Source organism: Delphinus delphis, chromosome 15 (genome assembly GCF_949987515.2).
Source record: "Delphinus delphis chromosome 15, mDelDel1.2, whole genome shotgun sequence".
Lineage (NCBI taxonomy): Eukaryota > Metazoa > Chordata > Mammalia > Artiodactyla > Delphinidae > Delphinus > Delphinus delphis.
The window spans coordinates 10,787,872-10,810,031 of record NC_082697.1 but is presented as its reverse complement, the minus strand read 5'-3'; the positions used below and the strand labels follow the sequence as shown (position 1 = coordinate 10,810,031).

At 48.2% G+C, this 22,160-nt stretch overlaps 1 protein-coding gene across 2 annotated transcripts in view; it reads right to left on the bottom strand.

Annotated features, from left to right (window-relative positions):
• RIPOR3 (RIPOR family member 3) overlaps positions 1-6,913 on the bottom strand; it is a 72,628-nt gene extending 65,715 nt beyond the window's left edge. For both annotated transcript variants that reach the window (XM_060033411.1, XM_060033410.1), the window contains exon 1: positions 6,552-6,913. Coding sequence is in view for 1 of the 2 variants with exons in the window: in XM_060033410.1 (XP_059889393.1) it covers positions 6,552-6,554 (3 nt within the window). In the remaining variant the exon portion in view is untranslated. The remainder of the gene's footprint in view (positions 1-6,551) is intronic.
• Positions 6,914-22,160: the final 15,247 nt, after the last annotated feature.

Sequence of the window (22,160 nt, the reverse complement as noted above, 5' to 3'; positions counted from 1 at the left end):
CACGTCTGAGACACACGCCAGCATGAACGTACTAGGACAAGTGCAAGAATGCTCAAAGCAATTCTGTTTATAACAGCAAACAGACAAGTGGAAACAACCCAAAGACCCATAGGCTTGGAAAACAAATTCCGGCCTCCTGCAGAATAGTATACGGCAGTGAAAGTGAATCAACAGCCAGCCACGTGCCGCCATAGATGAATTTTAGTGATAAAATGATTTAAGAACACAGAGGTACCACAGGACAACACATAGCTTTTTAGAAAGTTCAAAAATAAGTAAAAGTAAATAATATATTATTATGGCATAAATACGTGAGTGATAATACCATTTTTTTAAACAAGAGAGATCAGGATGATGGAAACATTCCGGAGTTGGATGATGGTGGTGGTTGCAAAACACTGCGAGCGTGCTAAATGCCACAGAACTGTGCCCTGGAAAATGGGGACTGTGGTGAGTTTTATATTCTGGATCTCTTACGACAATTTTCTAAAAACCAAGGGAAAGATAAACACAAAGTTCAAGTAGTAGCTACCACAGTGGAAGGAGCACGTACCTGGTTATAAATAATTGTCACAGCTGTTTGTGGGTTGGGTGGGTAAATGGGGACATTCAATTGTCTCTTTCACCTGGGCTGTGATTAATTGAAGTCACCTGAGGTCCATTTTGTAAAGACTTGAGGAAAGCTCTCTGGACCTGGATTTGGGGACCAGGGATCTAATGGGTGCCCCTGGGCAAGTGAGAAAAGACCTTGGGCCGTTCCCGCTGCTGCCAACCAGGCACCAGCCTATCGGGCATCTGGCCGGTGGGTGCAACCAATGGTCTGGAGGTACCACTTAAGCCCACCTCCTCATGCCTCCACCTGCAGGGCCTTCCCCTCCCCTCGCTCATTCTCCCCTGGGGAGTGAGTTTGGAGGGCGATGCTAGGCTCGCTCCTCATCAGAGGGCTGCCTGCAGCACTGGGTGGTGGGAGAGGTGATTCAGTTCAAGGGACAACACGGTCACAGCCACCTGGCCAAGACAGACTCCGAGTTCCATCACCTGCCTGACTCCTGGGTTTATCCGAACTCAGGTAAGAAAGAGGGGGTTGTTTACCGAGTCCTCCAAGCCCACCTGAGACAGAGAAGGGGGGTATGAGTATAGGGGCCACATGAAGAGCCTGGAACCTGGGCCTGGTTGGTCTGACGGGCACATGTGAGGATGCACGATTCCACAGACTCTCGTTGTTTTGCAAAGGAGCGGCTGCTTGGTGAGTTAGCACGGGCTATTAAAATGCGGTATTCATAAATGAAATGTAGCATGCAGCTAGAGGTGCCCAGGGACCCTAATTCAGTCTGACCGCTTTGTCACCCTTGGCAACGTAGCAAAGCGAATATGCCATAAGTCTTAACTGAGTACCTACTATGGGCTACAGCACTGAACAAAACAGGCCAAAATAAATAAATAAATAAAAAAAACCTGCCCTCAGGAAACTCACATTCTAGTAGAGGATATTTTGAAAAAGAAAAATAATATATTATTTTTAGATGATGGAAAGAGGTACGGAGTGAGCCATGTGGAGATCTGGGAATGAGTGTCCCAGGCAGAGGGGAAGGCAAGTGCAAAGGTCCTGAGGCAGTACTGAGCCTGGCTCACTTGAGAACAGTCAGTGTGGCGAGGGGCAGGGCAGGGCAGAATCTGGAGACGAGGTCCAGATTTTGCGGGGCCTGGTGGCCGTGGTTAGGAGCAGGGAGCCAGGCCTGTGGGAGGAGGGTGTCCTGAGCAGAGGAGGGGCAGGATCTGACTTCCTTTTAATAAGACCTGCTGGCGGCAGGTGTAGAACAGCCCATCAGAGAGGCAAGAGGAGAAGCAGAGACGTCCGTGAGGACGCAACCACAACAGTCCAGAGAGGGATGATGGCCACGGGGACGAGGGTGGCAGCAGTGGAGGTGACGGGAAGCCAGCAGCTTCCGGAGACAGGTTGAGGGTAGAGCCAATAGAATGTCTTTTTTACTGAAAAGTGGAAGCAGCTGGGCTCTACTCATGTGTTTTGCAGTCAAGAAAGTTTGAGACCTGGTTTGAAAATAGAGATGTGGTTGTCAAAACGGCTCCCTTCTCACAACCTCCTGGGGCTTCTGTTATGCAGGCATTGAAAGGAGTGGTTTAGGTCTTCATGTGCTAACAGGGAAAGACACCGGGGTATATTGTCAAGTGAGACAAGGAAGATGCGGAATAAAATGTAAGAATGACCTCATTTTTGAACATTAAAATTACATATACGAGTGAATGAACGGTCTGGAAGAACAGACAGTGGTTACCTGGAGCGGAACCCACTGAGATTTAAAGTCAGGATTGCCCTTCCTACATGCAAAATAAAAGAATCCAAAAACCCTGGTTTTAGCTCCTTTTAAGATTGCTGTGGGCGGGGCTCGCTTCCTGCCATCCCAGCCTCACTTCTCATAGGCGGCCAGTGTCCCCACCTGGGCCTCCTCCTTGGCTAGGCCTGTAAGAAGGCAGAACAGGGGAATGAGAAATATTTTCCTCTCGTGCTTGCGGGCCTGGGAGACTGGAAAGGGCCCACCTGGCTCCTAGGCTTTCTAAAAATAGAAAGTTTTCTGAACTTTCCAATAGGTTTGGCTTAGCTGTTCCTCCTCCATGTTCCAAGACGCCATTTTGATTAGAGAATCATGTGTTGTGCATGAAAATCAAGGATGGCAGGAGCGAGACCTGAAAAGGGATGGAATTTACAGGGAGCTGCCCCTGAGGGGACCCGGAAACGCCCTGTGAATGTGGAGGGGCGGGGGGGGGGGGGGCACCGAGAATGCAGGGACCCAGGGCCTTTGTGCTGCCTGAGCTGGGGCCCTGGACACAGCCGGTGCAAATAACACCTTCTGACCCTCCCAATCTCTGCATCCATTCCAGCGCTTACAGCAGGAGAGAGGAGTTTGGCTGTTGGGTTTGTTTGAGGCCAGAGGAGGAAGTTGAGGGATTGTGTCCAAGGCCCAGTGCCTGGAGTTTGAATTCCTTTGGGTGAGAGCTGAGGACGGTCCATGACAAGATTTCTAAGACCCTGGGCACAAGCATATATGCTGTGGGGCCAGTGGTGTGTTGGTAAAGGTTTAACAACCAGCTTTCCAGGGGAAAGTGTATGTGTGGGTATGCACGTGCACACATGTGTACAAATATAGGCACTTATGCTTGCACACATAAACACATACATACTCAGGTTTACTATAGATTGTATTGATGGAAAGGATGTATAGCCCACAACTTACAGATAAACATAAAATGTACAATAGCCCCCCCTTTTGTAAATTTCATATACTCAGTTGATTCACACAGGACATTTTTGTTGATTTTTGCCGCCAGCTCTTGTATCTGTTGTCACCTTATGGTTATAATTGATGAGTGACTGTAGTTCTTTCCAGAACGTTGGCTGATATCTGCCTTTACCTTAAGGACTGAGACAAAAATGATACACCAAAGTGCAGGTCGGAACTTTCCTGGTTTGTCAGCGAAGTGTGCAACTTCCCTGCTTTTTGGTGTTATTCCCACTGTAACAATTAGAGACGGGACGCATTTTTATGTTTAACCTGCATCATCCTTTTCTCCCTCCCTTTCTTTGTCTAGATCACTTTGTCTGTTGACCTAGACAGTCAACAAAACAATAAATCAAGCCCTGAGCTGTACTGTTTGCCAATTCCCGTAGTGTAATTACTCCCACCATGGCCGACTTCAGGCTACCAACTTAAGTCGCAAAAAATGGAATTGGGAAGAGATCTGCAATAGTGCACTGTTAGGGGGTGTTCCCACCAGACAGACACACCGGACGTGAATATCCCCAGGAGAACCAGTAACAGTAACATGTAGTTTTAAAAACTGGAAAGTGATGAGTTTTGAGCACTTACGACCTTTGTTTTTTGTTTTTTTAAATTTATTTCATTTATTTATTTTTTGGCTATGTTGAGTCTTCGTTGCTGCGTGCGGGCTTTCTCTAGTTGTGGCGAGCAGGGGCTGCTCTTCGTTGCGGTGCGTGGGCTTCTCATTGTGGTGGCTTTTCTTGTTGCAGAGCACAGGCTCTAGGTGTGTGGGCTTCAGTAGTTGTGGCACGTGGGCTTCAGTAGTTGTGGCTCGCGGGCTCTAGAGCACAGGCTCAGTAGTTATGGCGCACGGGCTTAGTTGCTCCATGGCATGTGGGATCTTCCCGGACCAGGGCTCGAACCCGTGTCCCCTGCATTGGCAGGTGGACTCTTAACCACTGCGCCACCAGGGAAGCCCCACGACCTTTGTTTTTAATTAAATTTATTTAATTATAAGTTTATGTAGCTTAATTTTTAATAATGGCTCTGGTTAGCAACGAGTTCACCAAATTCCTGAAAATCTGACAGTCGGCTTTTGCGAGCCGGTCCAAGCTGGCTCCAGCACGCCACCCGTGCAGGGACCACATGGCAGGGAGTGTCACGGGCTGGGGAGGAAGCCCTTCCCTCCACCTCTGCCCAGAACCCAGAGCAGCTCAGGCAATAAGCAGCTGGAGTCTGGCCGCACCAGATGGGTGCTGGCAACAGTGAATTTCTCCCAGTGGCCTTGGCGGCAGAGGCGAGGGACTAGTTTGCAAGCCAATGTGAAACATCCCTTTGGAGCTCCCCAGAAGGAACTGGGGGACCCTGGGGGTGCTGAGCTTCCAATGACATGTAGGTGAGGGCTCTGTAAGTGGCAGACATCTGGGTTAAATCACTCTGTGCCAAACCTAAGCTGCGGGACTGAGCTGGGCCTTCAGCGTTTCATGAGGCTTTTCTGAAGCTTGCGGGGCCCTAGGACTGTTCTCGCTGACAGCAGTCACGGGGCACTGCAGGCCAGCAATCACTTCTTCAAGCCCATCTTAATCCCAGCCTCCTCCGGCACCTTCCCTGATGCGCTGGGGGACTCGCGGGGAGATTTTCCTCCTCTTTAAGCTTGTGTCTCACCCACGTTTAGAACATAAGTGCCTTCCAGCCAGAGTCATAGCAATTTAGAGTTTAAAGAGATTTTAGAGATTTCCTAAAATAATCTCGTCTTATAGATGAGAGAAGGGGAGTGACTTGCACAAGATTACAGAAATCAAGGGCAGAACTGTGTAGGGTGACCAGCTGTCCCGGGACTGAGGGGATCTCCTGGGACAAGTTGGTCACTCTTGAGCTAGGACCACCAGTCGGGTCTCAACTCAAGCCCAAGGCAGAGGGTCTGGGCCAGTCCTAGAAAGAAAAGGAGCGAGTACAGAGCTGCTGCGGGATGGAATTTTCCAAGGGAAGAGAAAAGAGGAGGCCATATCTGGGTGCTGGGACTTCCAGCTCTACCCAGATGGCTGGCACCCGAGGGATTTCCCACCTGCCACAGCCCTGCTGTGGATTTCCCCGCCCTTGATGTAACATGCATCCTCCTTGTCTCTGCCAGAGAGACACTAGCTGACTTTATCTGCATCTTATCTCTTGGCTGCTGTCACCACACCTTCAGGGATGTATATGCAAATAGCCTACGATAATATTAATATGTGATTCCCCCCAAGGGAGGCATGTGGAAAGCACTGAATGTGTTTCACAATTCTGTTTCGTCCAGAGGAGCAGTGGGGGCCCAGAATGATTCGAAACAGATTTTTGAAAAAGGCAAAATAAAACTGGAACAAAACCTCATAGAGGCATGTGCCACTCTCCCCACCCCCAGCTCTCCCCACCCCTGCCTAATATTAACTCTCTTCTCTCATTCCCCGGGAGCCTAGTACAGCAAGGGGCATCAGGCCCTCTCCGTTCCAGCCAGGAGCCCCTGCCCATCCCTGGGCTGACATACCCTCTAAATGTTGCAGGCTGATCAGCCCGGTGCTTCGTCTGTCCCACTGTTCTTCTTCCTCATACACATAACACTCCCCTGACACCCTCTCCTCCTTCACCTCTACTTCCTGGGATAGTCACAGACTCAGAGAACACAGAAGTCCCGGCTACTCCTGGAGGCGGAGAGCTTCTGAGATCTGACTCTCATCTCTGCCACTGACCAGCTGTGTGACCTTGGGCAAGTCACTTCATTTCTCTATGCCTCCATTTGCTCAATGTACAACGAGAATAAGAGTAATCATCCCTGTCCTGCCAGGGGCTCATGGGGATTCTCTGAGCTAAAGCTTCAGCAAAGCCTGGCACAGTGCCTGGCATGCAGCAGACCCACACAACATAGCAGTCGTAGGGAGTTCCCTGGAGTCCAGTGGTTAGGACTCTGCACTTTCACTGAAAGGGCCGGGATTCATTCCCTGGTCGGGGAATTAAGATCCTGCAAGCTGCCCGGCGCTGCTAAACACAAGGAAAAAACAGTAGTCATAGTAAGAGCCCCTTAAAGATCACCTAGTTCAACCCCTCATTGTAGGGATGGACAAAGGGAGGCCCAGAGAGGGGAAGGAAGTTGCCCAAGGCCACACAGCAAGATGCTGCCATCTCATCTCAGCCTCAGCGCTTGGGGAGCTCCAGGTGGGATGTGCGGATGCCCTCCTCACACCCCGACTCCCTCTAAAGTCTGGTCCACGCCAGCTGCACACGGAGCAGTCGCTTCGCACTCACCATCGAGCAGGTCTCGACATTCAGGGCCGTGTCACGCCGTCCTCCTGGAAGCAACACGGCTTTCTCTATCGCTGAAGCGAGCGTCGGCTCCCATCGGCTGCGGGGCTCGGGAGACCAGCCTATAGGGACTGGCCGCTCGGAAGATGGCCTCGGAGGACCCCCTGCCCGCGATCTTCCTCGTGGTGCCGTGGGGACGGCGCGCGGCCGCCAGCCGGGCTCCGATAAAGCAGCCTGGCTCTTATCCGGCCTGTGTCAGGGTGCAGGCGGCCGCGGAGCTGGGGTTCCAGGAAGCCCGCCTGGGGCCCCCCCGGCCGGCCCCGTTCCCCCCGGATGCTGCCTGCCGCTCTGGCCGCGGCCGATGGCCCGTCAGTGTCACTCTGAGCTCTGCCAGGGAGAATTCCATGCTGGCCCCCTGCAGGCGGAGCCCCACCCCTTCACGGCCCACCCCCACTCGCATCTTGGCAAGGGGACCGGGAAAGGCAGCTAATTTCAAGTCCGTACAGCGTTTGTGGTCGTGTCCTGAACTCTCCACGATTAATCACGGAGCATCTGATTTCTGCTTTGCCTCAGAGGGGGGTGTGGGGAGGCCTGGAAGTTTCTGTTTACTCATTCTGCACCGGGCTTCGTGCTAATCACAAACAGACGGGACCCAGCCTCCCGCTCGCTCCCCCGCCCTCTTCTCCCTCTTCCTACCTTGCCACTTTCGGGTCGCTCTCCTCACTCTTTCTCCTTTCCCTCCTTTCTTCCCTCCTTCCCATCTGTTCCCTGCCTCTGTCCCAGATCCGGTCCTCCGTACACCCCTTCCTCTGGTCCTGGTTCCCCCCAAGCCCCCTCTGCACCTCCCACTTCTCCTGGGATGTAAATTAGCTTGGCCTTTTCCCTTTACATCTTTACAGCTAGTGGTCAGCCTCTTTTCTTTCTTTACAACCTAATTATTTCAGGGTTTGCCCCGCCGCCCAACCCCCATTACATGGGTGTGTAGAACTCCTATGAACTTGACTGTGTGTCCCAGTCAAGGGTGGAGTCCAGATACGAGGCACTGCTCCTTTGGTCACCTCGGCACATCTCGGCTTTCGGATTTCGGATTCTGCTCAGGGATGGACCCAGAAACAAAGGCCCCATTCATCGCCACCACGGAGAGCCCACCCCCCAGCCATGGTGCCTCCCAGCCTGTAACACCTAGGGATAAATTTCTCTCTGCTGCCCCTTGGCTCCGTGCCACCCTGCAGCCACTGCAGACAAGAAATCAGGAATAAACAGCCCCAAAGAAGAGAAACTGACACCCCTTCCCACAGCCACAAACACACATACTCTGAAGGGTAATTTGGCAAGACCTTTAAAAACCAGAAATGGGCGTAAGCTGCCACCCAGAACATCACTTAATGCACGTCCACGAGGTGGCATGCACATAGACGTTTGTTTAAAAAAAAAAAAAGGTTTATCACAGGCAACATTGGAAATAAATATCCATCCCAAAAAATGACTGGTTAAATAGAATATAATAAATAGAATATGAAAGAATCGTACTATCCCGGGCAGGGATTCAGAGGGTGAGCTGCATCTGTATGTAACAATGGAGATGGGTCTCCAAGACATATTATTGAGTGAAAAGAGGGTCAGAATGATACATTCAGTATCATCCTGATTGTGTAACCCTCCGCCCTTATACACACATAAAATGAAAGGCTATGGAAACACATAAAGCCAGGAAAATAGTCTATAAGGATATAAACCACACTGAGCCATTACCTCTGGGAAGTGGGGGAGGCAGAAGTTTAAGCGTGGTGCTCTTACCTGTAGCAGCTTCATTCTGAAAAGTGAAAATGGATTCATCTGTTACCTAGATTCCCAACCAGCTTCCTTCACCAGTGACATTGCACCCCATACCCGGAGAAAATTTCATCCACCCGTTTGCCTCCTTGGACTAGCTCAAAGAATTCTATAATCTGTCAGCTGAGAACTGAACAGCAGTCCTGAGGAGTGAACCCAGAAGTTCTACAAGCACTCTAGTTTGATCACCTCTAGTCAGGTGTTGGGACCCAGAGCTGAAACTGACATTGCACTGAGTGAAATTCCTTAAGAGCCAGGGAGCTGTCAAAGTTACTCCGGAGTGGGCTTAGGTCTCCTGGAAAGGAGGCCAGCAGATCTATATTTGAAAGCAAAGTATTGGAAAGTTGATGGCTTGGTTTTCAGGAAGCAATGTCACCTACTCTAACTTGCAAAACATGAAAACCACTCCGAAGTGTTTTAAAGGAGTGAACATGTTCAGACTTCATGCCAAGAAAAGGGTTGCCGAGAAGCACGGTTTCGGTTCAGCCGTTTCTCTCCTGCTCACCGACCAAGTGCACAACCACATCTCACGGGCACAACAGGCAGGCGAGCCTGGCACTCCACACAGGGTGCTTCGCACGTGCTGTGATGTGATGGAATTCACCAGAATGCTCTCTGTCCCCACTTGTCCAGTGCCTGCAGGCTTTGGGAATTCAACTGCAAAGAAGACAAATGATGCTTTTCACAGCCCCGAGCCAGTGGGGGCACCAGCCCCTCCTCCTCGTCCTCCAGGGCAGAAAGGAACCCCAGCTTTGGAGCCGGGCAGTCTCAGACTTGGTGTTTCCAGCCATCTGAGGGAGTGGCAGAGTGAGACCATGCCATTCCCAAAGCAGGCCTCACATAGGGTCAGTGCCCAAGATGACTTTGGGTGACACACAGGACACTGAACAGCACTGCCCCTAGAGTGGGAACGTCATTTTACTCCAGTGACAATTCTCTTCCCATCCCATTTGGCCTGGGACAGAGTCTCAGCTTTGTGCTAATCTGTCTTTAACACCTCTACCGTCTACTAATCTCTCTTTCTGACAAAGAAAAAGCAGGCCTCAGGCTTAGGTCAGCCAGCAGCCAACAGCATCCAGCTAGAATCCTGTTTGGCAAGTGATCACGGTTTTCCACTGTCTTCCACTTTCCTATCTGTAATTTTTTTAAGTTTAAAAGGGAGTCCATCAGCTAAGGGAAAATCTGACAAAACCTTAATAAGGCACAGAGTTTAGTTAATAATGATGTATCAATATTGGTCATTAGTTATGACAAATGTACCATAGCAATGTAAGATGACAAGAGGGGCAATTAGAAATTGGGTACAGGGTATGTAGAGTTCCCTGTACCGTCTTTGCCACTTTTCTGTAAGTTTCAAACTATTCCAAGATTGAAAGCTTAGTGGTGATCATTTTGTAATGTGTAGAAATATCGAATCACTATGTTGTGTAACAGGAACTCACGTAGTGTTGTAGGTCAATTGTTCAAAAACAAACTCATAGAAAAGGAGATCAGAGGCGGGGGTTTGGGGGAGGGGGGAATTGGATGAAGGTAGTCAAAAGGTACAAGCTTCCGGTTATAAGATAAATAAGTACTAGGGATGTAATGCACAACACAATTAATATAATCGACACGGCTGTACATTATATGTGAAAGTTGTTAGGAGGGTGAATCCTAAGAGTTCTCATCATAAGGAGAGAATCTTTCTTTTTCCTTTATTTTGTATCTGTATGAGATGATGAATGCTCACTGGAGTTATTGCAGTAATTATTTCATGACGTACATAAGTCCAATCATTACGTTGTCCACCTTAAACTTATACAGTGCTGTATGTCAATTATATCTCAATAAAACTGAAAGAAAAATAAGTAAATAAAATTGAAAGTTTATTTAACTATGTTTAATGGACCCAGAAAAAAAGTAAGTCCGTGGTTTTTTTTTTTTTTTTGCGGTATGCGGGCCTCTCACTGTTGTGGCCTCTCACTGTTGTGGCCTCTCCCGTTGCAGAGCACAGGCTACGGACACGCAGGCTCAGCGGCCATGGCTCACGGGCTTAGCCGCTCCGCGGCATGTGGGATCTTCCCGGACTGGGGCACGAACCCGTGTCTCCTGCATCGGCAGGCGGACTCTCAACCACTGTGCCACCAGGGAAGCCCCCGTGGTTTTTTTTGTTGTTGCTGTTCTTTGTTTTTTTTAATCGAGGTAGAGTTCATTTACAATATTAATATTAGTTTCAAGTATACAACCTAGTGATTCAATATTTTTATAGATTATACTCCATTTAAAGTTATTACAAAACAATGGCTATATTTCCTCGTGCTGTATATAATATATCCTTGTTGCTTATCTTTTTTTTTTTTTTTGCGGTACGCGGGCCTCTCACTGCTGTGGCCTCTCCCGTTGCGGAGCACAGGCTCGGGACGCACAGGCTCAGCGGCCATGGCTCACGGGCCCAGCCACTCCACGGCATGTGGGATCTTCCCGGGCCGGGGCACGAACCCGTGTCCCCTGCATCGGCAGGCGGACTCTCAACCACTGCGCCACCAGGGAAGCCCTGTTTATCTATTTTATACATAGTAATTTATATTTCTTAATCCCCTACCCTATCTTGCCCCTCCTCCCTTCCCTCTCGCCACTGTTAACCACTAGTTTGTTTTCTGTATCTGTGAGTCTGTTTCTATTTTACTATATACATTCGTTTGTTTCAATTTTTAGATTCCACATATAAGTGATAACATAGAGTATTTGCCTTTCTTTGCCTGACTTATTTCACTAAGCATAATAGTCTCTAGGTCCATCCATGTTGTTGCCAATGGCAGAATTTCATTCTTTTCATTCCATTGTGTGTGTTTATATGTATGTGTGCATATGTGTGTGTTTATAAGTGTGTGTGTGTGTGTATATATATATATATATATATATATATATATATATATATATATATATATATATATATATATATACCACATCTTCTTTATCCATTCATCTGTTGCTGGAAAGTTAGGTTGCTTCCATATCTTGGCTATTGTAAATAATACTGCTATAAACATAGGTGTGCATGTATCTTTTTGAACTAGTGTTTTCGTTTTCTTCTGATACATACCCAGCAGTGAGACTGCTGGATCATATGGTAACTCTGTTTTCAGTTTTTAAGAACCTCCATGCTGTTCTCCATGGTGGCTGCACCAATTTACCTTCCCACCAGCAGTGCACGAGGGTTCCCTTTCCTCCATACCCTCGCCAACACTTGTTATTTGTGGTTGCATGTTGCTTTTTTTTAACTGTATGTACAGAGAGAAACAGAGAGACAGCAAATGTGGCAAAATATTGACAATTGGAGTGTCTGAGTGAGGGGGATACGGGGTTCTTTTTTTAAAATTTTATTTGTTTTTGGGCTGCATTGGGTCTTTGTTGCTGCTCGCAGGCTTTCTCTAGTTGTGGCGAAGGGGGGCTATTCTTCCTTGTGGCACACAGGCTCAGTAGTTGTGGCGCACAGGCTCAGTAGTTGTGGCGCACAGGCTTAGTTGCTCAGAGGCATGTGGGATCTTCCCGGACCAGGGATTGAACCCGTGTCCCCTGCATTAGCAGGCGGATTCTTAACCACTGCGCCACCAGGGAAGTCCTGTCCTGGGGGTTCTTGAAGCTATTCTTCCAACTTTGCTGCAGGTTTGAAATTTGTTGAAACAAACAGTTGGGAGAGAAAGTAAATCAATGTAAAGAAAAAGTTTAGTACATAAGAGCCCAGGTGGAAAATGAGTGTAGCCAAATTGTCAAGGTGGTGCTGAGTTGCTGGCCTTTGGGGGAAACTAGGCTAAGATGCGGCCTGGCGGGGAGATCTGTGGTGACTCCAAAGGACCCTCTCAAGTCCCTGCGTGGCCACACTCACTCCCTGTCACCCGCAGAATCTTCTCTGCCACCCTCACAGGCACACAACTTCCAACAGCACAGCATTCGTAACACTTTCAAACCATTTCCCCACCTCTACCCCTCACAGCATCCTGTGACATCGGCAGGGCAGGTGTTGTCATCCCACGTGCCAGGCTGGGGATTTCAGGGACAGAGATGAAGAAGGAGGAAATGTTCCAGTGGGAGACAGGCGTGTAAACAGAAACCTACAATGCCAAGTGCTAATTTCAGCCCAGGTAGTAAGGGCCAGGTGGGCGGAGCAGTGAGGGAAGCCCCCCCCACCCCCCACCCCCCCACCCAACAGCTTTACCTTGGAGAATGAAGACGATGCCCCAGGGAAGGATAAGTAAACAGAAGGATTACGTACTCCTTCTAGAGAATCTCTGTTCTCTGGCCCTGGGGGAAGGCCAAACCGGCAGCCTTGGGGGCCCTGCAGAGCCTGGGACTCTACCCCTCTCCTGCTTTGCCCCCTCGTCCTTCTAAGGTGCCTGGCTTTCTCCCGTGGTTCCCCCAGCAGAACTCTCTCCCCTTGGCCATCTCCCACGCCCTCCTGGCTTTTACCTGTTTAAGACCTTAATCCTTACCCTGTTGGAGCCCACTAAGGAGCCACATTCTCCAAAGCTTTCTCCGAACCCCCCCTCTGGTGTGGAGACCCTCTCCCAGGCAGCCTCGCTGTCTCATCGTGGCAAAACTGTGTAAGCACACAGGCCCCGGCGCCCAATCCTGGCTCCTCTTCTTCCCGACTGAATGACCTTGGGCAAGTCACTTGACCTCTCCATCTCCTCATCTATAAAATGGGAGTAACTATAGAGCCTCACTGGGTTGTTGTGAGGATGAGATGAAACAATAGCTTGTTGCTCAGTCTACGGGCCAGCAGATGGGGCGTCACCTGGGAGTTTGTTAGTACAGAGTCCCAGGCCTCGCCCCCGACCTTCTGAACCAGATTCACAGGATCCCAAAATGATTCATGTGCACATTAAAGTTGAGAAGCACTGAGACATTATATGTAAAGCGCGAAGACCCTGCCTGGCACACGGTTGGCTCCTATTAAATAGATGTGGTTGCCATCATCATCATCGGCACCATCATCCCACAAGATTGCTGTTTCCTCATCCTTCTCCATCTGAGAGGAAAGACCACGACTGCCATGTGCACTATTGCAGACTCAGTGCCCAGAGCAGAGCCGGTGCTTGATGAATGATGGCTGGATTAAGTCATTGTCTAATTTTCATGGAAAAACCCGACTGGAACCCAGTGGCCTTACTCCCAGCTGAGCTTTTTTTCAAACCCCCAGCCTCCTGCAGATACAAGGAACAAAGTCTGGATGGCGAAGGGGTCTCCCATTCAGGAAGGCATGGGGGTGAGCTTGTTTGGGAGGAAGTTCATCCCAGTTGGTAAAATCCGTCATTTTCCTACAGGTAGTAGGATCAAAACTCCCCCTCCTTTATCAACCCTTCAGCACCGAAGAGAACATCCAATTGCTGTATTCTTCCTGGAGATCAATATCCTGACCCGTCATTGCCAATCTTCTCCTCCACTGCCGTCTTGACTCAGGGTCCGGTTCTTTGCACCTCTGCTCCACAGTGACAAACAACCGATTCAACAGAGAGAGGCTGGCTCTGTTGAGCTGGGGAAGCATTTGGAATGACAGGTCCCCCCTCTGGCCTCAGGCTGGGCCATAAACCTTGGTTCAGCGGAGGAATGAATCCGCCCTGAAATCTGGGAGCCTTATCAGTTGGGGGGATTAGCAAAGGCCAAGTCTTGACCTGAAGGAAAATCCCAGACGCCCTCCATGCTCCCTTAGGGACCCTCCGGAGTCAAATATTTTCCGAACCAACTCCAGTTAAGTAAATAGCGTTCTGCACGTGAGTGCCGACAGGGTTTCTCAGAGGACCTGACATTCTCCACTTGGTGACTGTCATTTCCTTACAAACATAACATTGGAAGCGATCTTTGCATTCCCAGAATGATTTCCCCAGCTGAGGAATTCTGCATTTCTCCTGGAGTTCAGGGTTGCGGCTTTATTTTGTGCTTTTATGACAACATCCTCTTAATGCATCTTGTATAATTTGATAAAAACCCTTTCCCCTCCACCCACCCCAATGCGTGTCTTTCTTTGCCACAAATTTCTAGTGAACTCTTCAAAAAATGCACAGCCTAAATTGAACCCTGATGCTTGAAGCACTAATGGGGCGCCTTCTTCAAAGCAATTCTTTACAACCCAACAGTTTACATGTTGCTGGAAACAATGGACTTAAGCGCACAATTTATTTGGATTGGCTAGTTTCATGCTGGTTGGAATCTGCTTTGGGGGGAAAACAAACCCTGCATGTGTTTAGATTTATAATTTATACTGAAAGCACAAATACCTCGTAATAGGGCTGCAATGAGAGGCAGTTATGAGCAAAAGTCACCACACATGGAGGCTTTCCTGTCTCACAGATATACTACGAAAGACTGCAAACCGCTTTTTAGTGAAGCCACCTTCTCCTTTCCCACCCCCATCTCTACCCGCCCCTGCAAGAGAAACACCTATGGCAGAAGCCATAGACCATCTGCCTGACCTGTGAGCAAATGCCCTGCCCTGGCTCTTCCCCAGCTGTCTGGGGTGGAGACTGTCCTGTGCCTGCACTAAGTGATTTACGCTGACTACCTCACTCCATCCTCACAACCACTGCCCTCGGCCTCATGATCCCCACGTTAAGCGGAGGAAACCGAGGCACAGGAAGGTGAAGCCGCTCTCCCAAGCTCCCAGAGCAGGTAATTGGTAGAGCCAGGATTCTAACTCAAAGAGTCTTGCTCTAGAATCAACTCTCTCAACCCTGAGGTCCTTTTGTAGTAAAATCTGATGAACTAGCCAGATGCTCCATTAACTCGACTCTTTATTGCAGTTGAGTTGGAAGAGAAGCAAGGCAAATGGCGGGGAAATAAAATGAGATCGCGACTTCACCAAAGCAAAATTGAGATCCTGCTCTCCAAATGAAACCCAACAGGATCTGGAAGAGAACACATTCAACCTAATCTCCTCCACCTTCTCCAACTCTATCTCCAGGCCCAGACAAGAAGATGCCACGTTTGAAGGGGAGACTCAGGGTCCCAGAGGACCCTCCGTTCACAAGAAAGACCCAGAGCTGCCCTCTGGATTCCAGAACGAGGAAGTAGAAGAGCATCCTCTAGAGAGATTACCATGGTGGATTATCATAAGAAGCATCCCAGTGAACGTGCCACCTGGCTCCGCTGCCCCCTGCAAGGAGCTGGTGCTGCTGTAGCCACGAGAATGTGTGATTGCATTGACCAGCAGATCGAGGAGGACGTGATGGCCCTCCAGCTTTGGAAGCAGTCTTCACCTTACACCTGCTGTCTTTGCTTTCACTTTCTTGGGACCTCAGGACCACAATGGTGAAGAGGAACGGGTTAGCCTCCTAGAAGACGGAAGTCCACGTTGATGGGAACCATGGCACCCAAGCTGACAGCCAGACCACTGCTGGGTACGTGAGTGTGGCCACGTGGACCCTCCAGTCCCTGTCGAGTTGTCAGATGACTGTGGTCTCATGAGTGAGCCCAAGAGAGGCCAGCAGATTGCCAACCCACAGAATCAAAAAACACAACCAGCTCTCAGTTACAGGAAGCCAGTAATGTTTGGGGTGGTTTGTTACACAGTGGCTAGAGCTCAAATCATTGTTAACACAGTTAAAACAAAGGTCCCCTATCGAAACCACAGCTATAAAAAGGATTCCAGCACGACCCAGGATGACAGCAGTTTCTGGAGGATTTACCGAAACGCCTCTTACCCTGTCCCTAGCTCATTCATTAGGACGTTGGGAGCCCAACTGTGCTTTTGCTCTTATTTGCTCATTAAATATTTGACCACTGTTTTCCACATAAAAGAAAGAACTATCTTTAGCACTAGGGACACAGATAAATCTGGCACACTAATGTCTTCTAAGAACTCCCAGGACAACAAAGGAGATAGACAAGAGCACTATTGTATTCGTGCAGCAAATATTTGCATACCAGGCATTACGTTAAGGGCTGGGAATACAATGATAGGAAAGTCACAAATCCAGACCTCATGGGGTCGGGAGTTGAGCCGGGAGGTGGACGTTAATAAAAGGAAACGACATAAACATGTGACTGCAAACGGTATTAAATACTGAACTAGTTTGGTGAGAAGAGGCCAGAAAGATTTACTTGAGGAAGCACCTTCTTCTTTTTTTGTTGTTTTGGCCACACTGCATGGCTGTGGGATTTTAGTTCCCAGACCAGGGATTGAACCCGGACCCTCGGCAGTGAGAGCGTGGAGTCCTAACCACTGGACCGCCAGGGAATTCCCAGAAAGCACCTTTCAAATTGAGACTTGAAAGAATAGGTGAAGCGCCTGGCCAAAAAGGAGGGGAAGAATGTTCCAGGCCGAGGGAAGAGCATATGGCAGTGGTTCTTTTTTTTGTTGTTAATTATTTAATTTATTTATTTTTGGCTGCGTTGGGTCTTAGCGCAGGCTTTCTCTAGCTGCGGCGAGCGGGGGCTACTCTTCGTTGCGGTGCGAGGGCTTCTCATTGCAGTGGCTTCTCTCGTTGTGGAGCACAGGCTCTAGGTGCACGGGCTTCAGTAGTTGTGGCTCATGGGCTCAGTAGTTGTGGCTCGCGGGTTCTGGAGCTCAGGCTCAGTAGTTGTGGCGCACAGGCTTAGTTGCTCTGTGGCATATGGGATCTTCCCGGACCAGGGCTCGAACCCATGTTCCCCGCATTGGCAGGCGGATTCTTAACCACTGCGACACCAGGGAAGCCCATGGCAGTGGTTCTTACCAGGAGCAGTTAGGTTAACCTAGAACCCAACTCTATTTTACATTTAAACACAGAATAGTTTTGGCATGGTTGTAATATGTACTGAATTTTCCTGGAATGCAAGGACCATGTACATTGAGAGAAGGCTGAACTGGACTTTGCTTGGGGGTTCATATTGGTCACTCTTCCGGAGCATCAGGGCTGGCAGCAACTCCAGTCGACATGCTCGTGGTGCGCGAGTGGCCAACACCCCACACCTAGACCCGCCTGCGTGTGCAGGTGTCACCTTCACAGAGGTTCTACCTGTTCGGTTCAAGCCCCTGGCTACTTCATCAGGACTTCCAGCATTAAAATACATATGATTTTCTTATAGATTACTTTCCACTTATTCTCCTTTGTTTTAGAGTTTGAGAAGTACATGTACATGTTTTCAGTATGTGAGTAGGTAAGTTATACTATTTGTGAATTTCATTTCAGGGTAGACAATGAGCCACTGGGTCTGATGAGGTTAGAACCACAGGCACCTTTAAGACTCTCCTCTTGCAGTGGGACAGGGAGTCAGGCTGATGTAAGAACTAACAGGAAGTATGGGGTTAGAGCCCAGAGACCCAGGAGCAGTGTGGTACCAGATGAGGCTAGAGGAGGATGGGGGGAAACCAGAACCCCCAGATGCTGCTGGAGGAATGTGAGATGGGACGGTCTGGTGGTTCCTCAAAAGTGACACATGGAATGTCATCTGAACGAGCACTTCCACTCCTAGGCGTATATCCAGAAGAAATGGAAATATATTGTTCAGACAAAAACTTGAACACAGATGTTCACGGCAGCATTATTCATATTAGCCAGAAACGAGAAACAGCCAAAATGCCCATCAACTGGCAAACGCATAAACAAAGAAGTGGTACATTCGTATGGTGGAATAGTATTCAGCCATAGAAAGGAATGAAATACTGATACATGCTGTGATGTCGATGAACCTTGAAAACCTTATGCTAAGGGAAAGACGCCAGACCCAGAAAGCCACATATTGTATGATTTCATTTGTGTGAAATGTCCGGAATAGGCAAATCCATAGAGACAGAAAGAAGATTCGTGGTTGCCAGAGGCTGGGGCTGAGGAGGTAACGGAAAGTGACTGCTAATACGTCTGGGGCTTTCCTTGGAGGGTGATGAAAATATTCTGGAATTAAACAGCGGTGATAATTGTACCACTCTGTTAATTTAGTTAAAAAAAAAAACTGAACTGTACACTTTAAAGGAGTGAATTTTATGGCATTTGAATTATATCTCAAACAAAACAAAAAGATGAAGCTACAGAGATAGACAGGGTCACCCCATTCAAGGCATCATGACCCCGGGTCTTCAACCTCAGACTGATGAGAGCCACTGAAGGTTTTAGGCTTCACCATGATAATGTAGGTTTGCATCTGGGAAAGATCTCTGTGAACAGTGGGCTGGAGATGGGCAAAGATCGACGGCTTTGAAGGTGATGCAGAGCCAGGTATCTGCAGCCACACCTGGCTTCGGACCTGAGCAAGTTGAGGAGGCTTCCCCCACCCCTCAGGGATGCTGCAAGACCACCACGTTGACAGCTGTCTTATAGAACAGCCGTCACAGAGGTACAATCATGCTTGAGGAGATGAGCCGGAACAAATTGCTTCTGACTGGTGGCATCTGGGAAGACGTTTTGGAAGAGGCGGCCTTTGTGAGAAACTTTGCAGTTGGTTTAGGGCAGGCAAAGGTTCTAAAAGCCTGCTGGGAAGAAGGGATCACATAAGCAAAGGTATGGAGGCCAGCAGTACCCAGGTTTGATGAGGTTCTGTGTAGCCCGGTCAGAAGGGAAACAAAAATTATGGTAATGCATTAGTCACGGTTCTCCAGAGAAACAGAACCAACAGGATAGTTATAAATTTTATATATATATGTATATATATACACACACACACGCATATACACCCACACACACGAGGAGATTTATTATAGCAATTGGTTTATGAAATTATGGAGACCAGCAAGTCCCTCTATCTGTCCTCCGTAATGGAGAACCAGGAAAGCTGGTGATGTAATTCAGCCTGAGTCCACATGCCTGAGGACAGGGGAACTGATGGTGTGTCTCTCAGTCCGAGTCTGAAGGCCAGAAAACCAGGAGCACCAGTGACCAAGGGCAAGAGAACACGGGTGTCCCTGCTCAAACAAGGAGGACAAATTTGCCCTTCCTTTGCCTGATGGTTGTATTCAGGCCTCAACAGACTGGATGATGCCATTAGCATTGGTGAGGGCAATCTTCTTTACCTTTACTCAGATGACTGATTCATATGCTAATCTCTTCCAGAAACACCCTCAGAGTCACGCCCAGAACGAATGTTTCACCAGCTCTCTGGACATCCCTTAGTCCATGAAGCTGATACATCCAGCTTCTCCTCAGGCGTCCGCTCCTTGTCAACCTGACGCCCACGTGCATCTCCTTGAACCATACTTCATCTCCTACTGGAGACAATAACTAGGTGATAATTCTGCCTAACAGGACACGACTCTCCTGCATCCAACCAGAACACACTGGTACTGGCCAGTGTGTCCTCCCGTTTCTCACAATTTCCCTGGGAGGCATTAGCCCCTCATCATAGGAGACAGGTTCTAAGGGGCTTATCTAAGAGAGGTCTAAGGGGCTTATCCCTAAAGTCCCCCAGCTATGAAAGGGCTGGCTGGTTTGTAACCTCAGGTCGATTTGAAAAAAATGATGCACAAGGTGGGTTCAGGCCAACTTGTAGCATGTGGACTTTATTTTATAGCCAATAAAGTCAGTTCTTCTCTTCCTGCGCCATAAAACTCATTCTTCTCTGCATGTCTGTTTTGTATTACACATTCCGATCCCTCGAATCTTTCGATAACAAGTTTCCTTAAGGGAGAAATTGTGCTCATTGTTTGGAAAATGTAATCCACCATAGCATAGGAGATGACTGAAGACTCCTGACACCTCTATGTAGGGAGGTAGGGTATGTATATTTCAGTGCCAGAAAAACCCTAACCTGTGAACGCTGTATCAAGGGGGTGATGACAGCTGCCTAATATTAAATAGGAGACGTGTGTTCTTTCTGCCACTTAAACTCCCTGGCTTTGCTCTGAGCAATAAGTAACAAAAACAAATACATATTTGCTGAATTTTTGTTTCATTCTGTTTGGATTCCAGTTGTTGAGATATAATCAGTTCTTTTATGTAATGCATTTTTTAGTATATACTTGAATCTTTACCTTATGGTTTCAACAGCCATAGAGAAAGTCTTGAAATATTTTTAAAGGGAAAGAGGTGGGGCAGGAGGGAGGTGACAGGGATATAAGATACAATTATCAGAATTTAAGACCCAGTGCCAGCAAACCTAGTTGGAGATGGGTGAGACTTCTAAAAGGGAGGAAGATGAATTGGGACAGTGTAGCCACAAGCTTGCTTTCCACCTGAGTATTTATGCAATCTGGGACAATCAGAGAGAGACTGTTTGAGGGGCAGGAGTGATCCTAGGACTTCTGGGATCCTTCTGGCTTAGTATAGAAAATAGACTGTAGAGAAGCAGGGGAAGAAGCAGAGAAACCAGATTGGAGGCTACTGCAATAGTCCAAGCGAGAGATAACAGTGACTTGGTCTAGGGTAGACGGTGTGGAGGTGGTGAAAAGCAGTTGGATACTGGATATATTTTGATGATCAAGTTAGTAGGACTGGATGTGGGGTGTGAGAGAAGCAGAGGAGTCAAGGATAATGCCAATGGAAGTCTTCTGGAAGACACAAGTTCAAGAATGGGGCTGCCATCTGCTGAGATGGAAGAAGATTCTTGATGAGAAGGGGAGTGGAGAGATCAAGATTACAGTTTGGACCATGTTAGTTTGAGATACCTAGTAGACATAAATAATGGAGGAGCCAAGGAGGAAACTAAGTACACATAGAAGGAGTTCAGGAGAGAGTTTGGGGCAGGAAATATCCATGTGAAGGCCCTCAGCACATAGGTGGTATTTAAAGCCATGCCATTAGGTAATGTCACCGGGGGAAGGAGTCATAGAAGAGAGAGGTCCAAGGACAGAGTAGACATGGTTGCCAATCAAAGTTTCCACTCCACAGAGGAGGAATCTAAACCTTGCTTAATTTAGTCACCGATCTCTAATCTCCTTCGACCTGCTGAGGGTGGAGGATAGTGGGAAGAGAACTGGATTTAGACTCAAAAGACCTGGCCCCTCTCCCTTACTGTGGGACCTTGAACCCAGTATTTCACCTCTCCCAGCCACTTCTGAAAACACTACTGCACAGGTGATTCCAAGGATCAAATGAGACAATGATGAGAGTACCACAAACTATAAAGAGCAGAAAATCTCGGTCATTGTTCAGTTCTTTCTAAAGGGACCAAGTCCAGAAATTCACATTTTATCCTGGGTGCAACCGTATCATGGACATTCATTCACTCAACAAACATTTTCTGACGATCTCCTATGTGCCAGGAACTGGTCACCCAGCAGTAAAAGACATGGTCCCTGACTTCATGAAGTTTATTTTCTAGTCAAAGGACCATGGTCCTAACAGCCACCTGTTGTTGAACTTTACTTCTCTTGAAATCCTTGCATTTTGTGTTTTTAAAAGTTTTTTTCTTTTTTAAAAATTTTTATGTTTGTTTCTAAGAGGTGAGGAGAGATTTTTCAGGTTTTAATTTGTAAGCACTGCTCCACTAACTAAGAAAGTACAGATGTGAATAGAATCATTGCTAAATTTTTCTTTTTAATGTTGGTTTTTCAGTAACATGGTTTTTCATTAATTTATCAGATTACAACAGCAGGGTTCTGCCAGGGTATAAATGAGGCAATATAGTCTAAGAATTAAAGCAATTTAATACCATGTGACTGCACGGTCCTCAAGAAGTGTCACTGAGGGCTTCCCTGGTGGCACAGTGGTTGAGAATCTGCCTGCTAATGCAGGGGACACGGGTTCGAGCCCTGGTCTGGGAGGATCCCACATGCCGCGGAGCAGCTAGGCCCGTGAGCCACAACTACTGAGCCTGCGCGTCTGGAGCCTGTGCTCCGCAACAAGAGAGGCCGCGATACTGAGAGGCCCGTGCACCGCGATGAAGAGTGGCCCC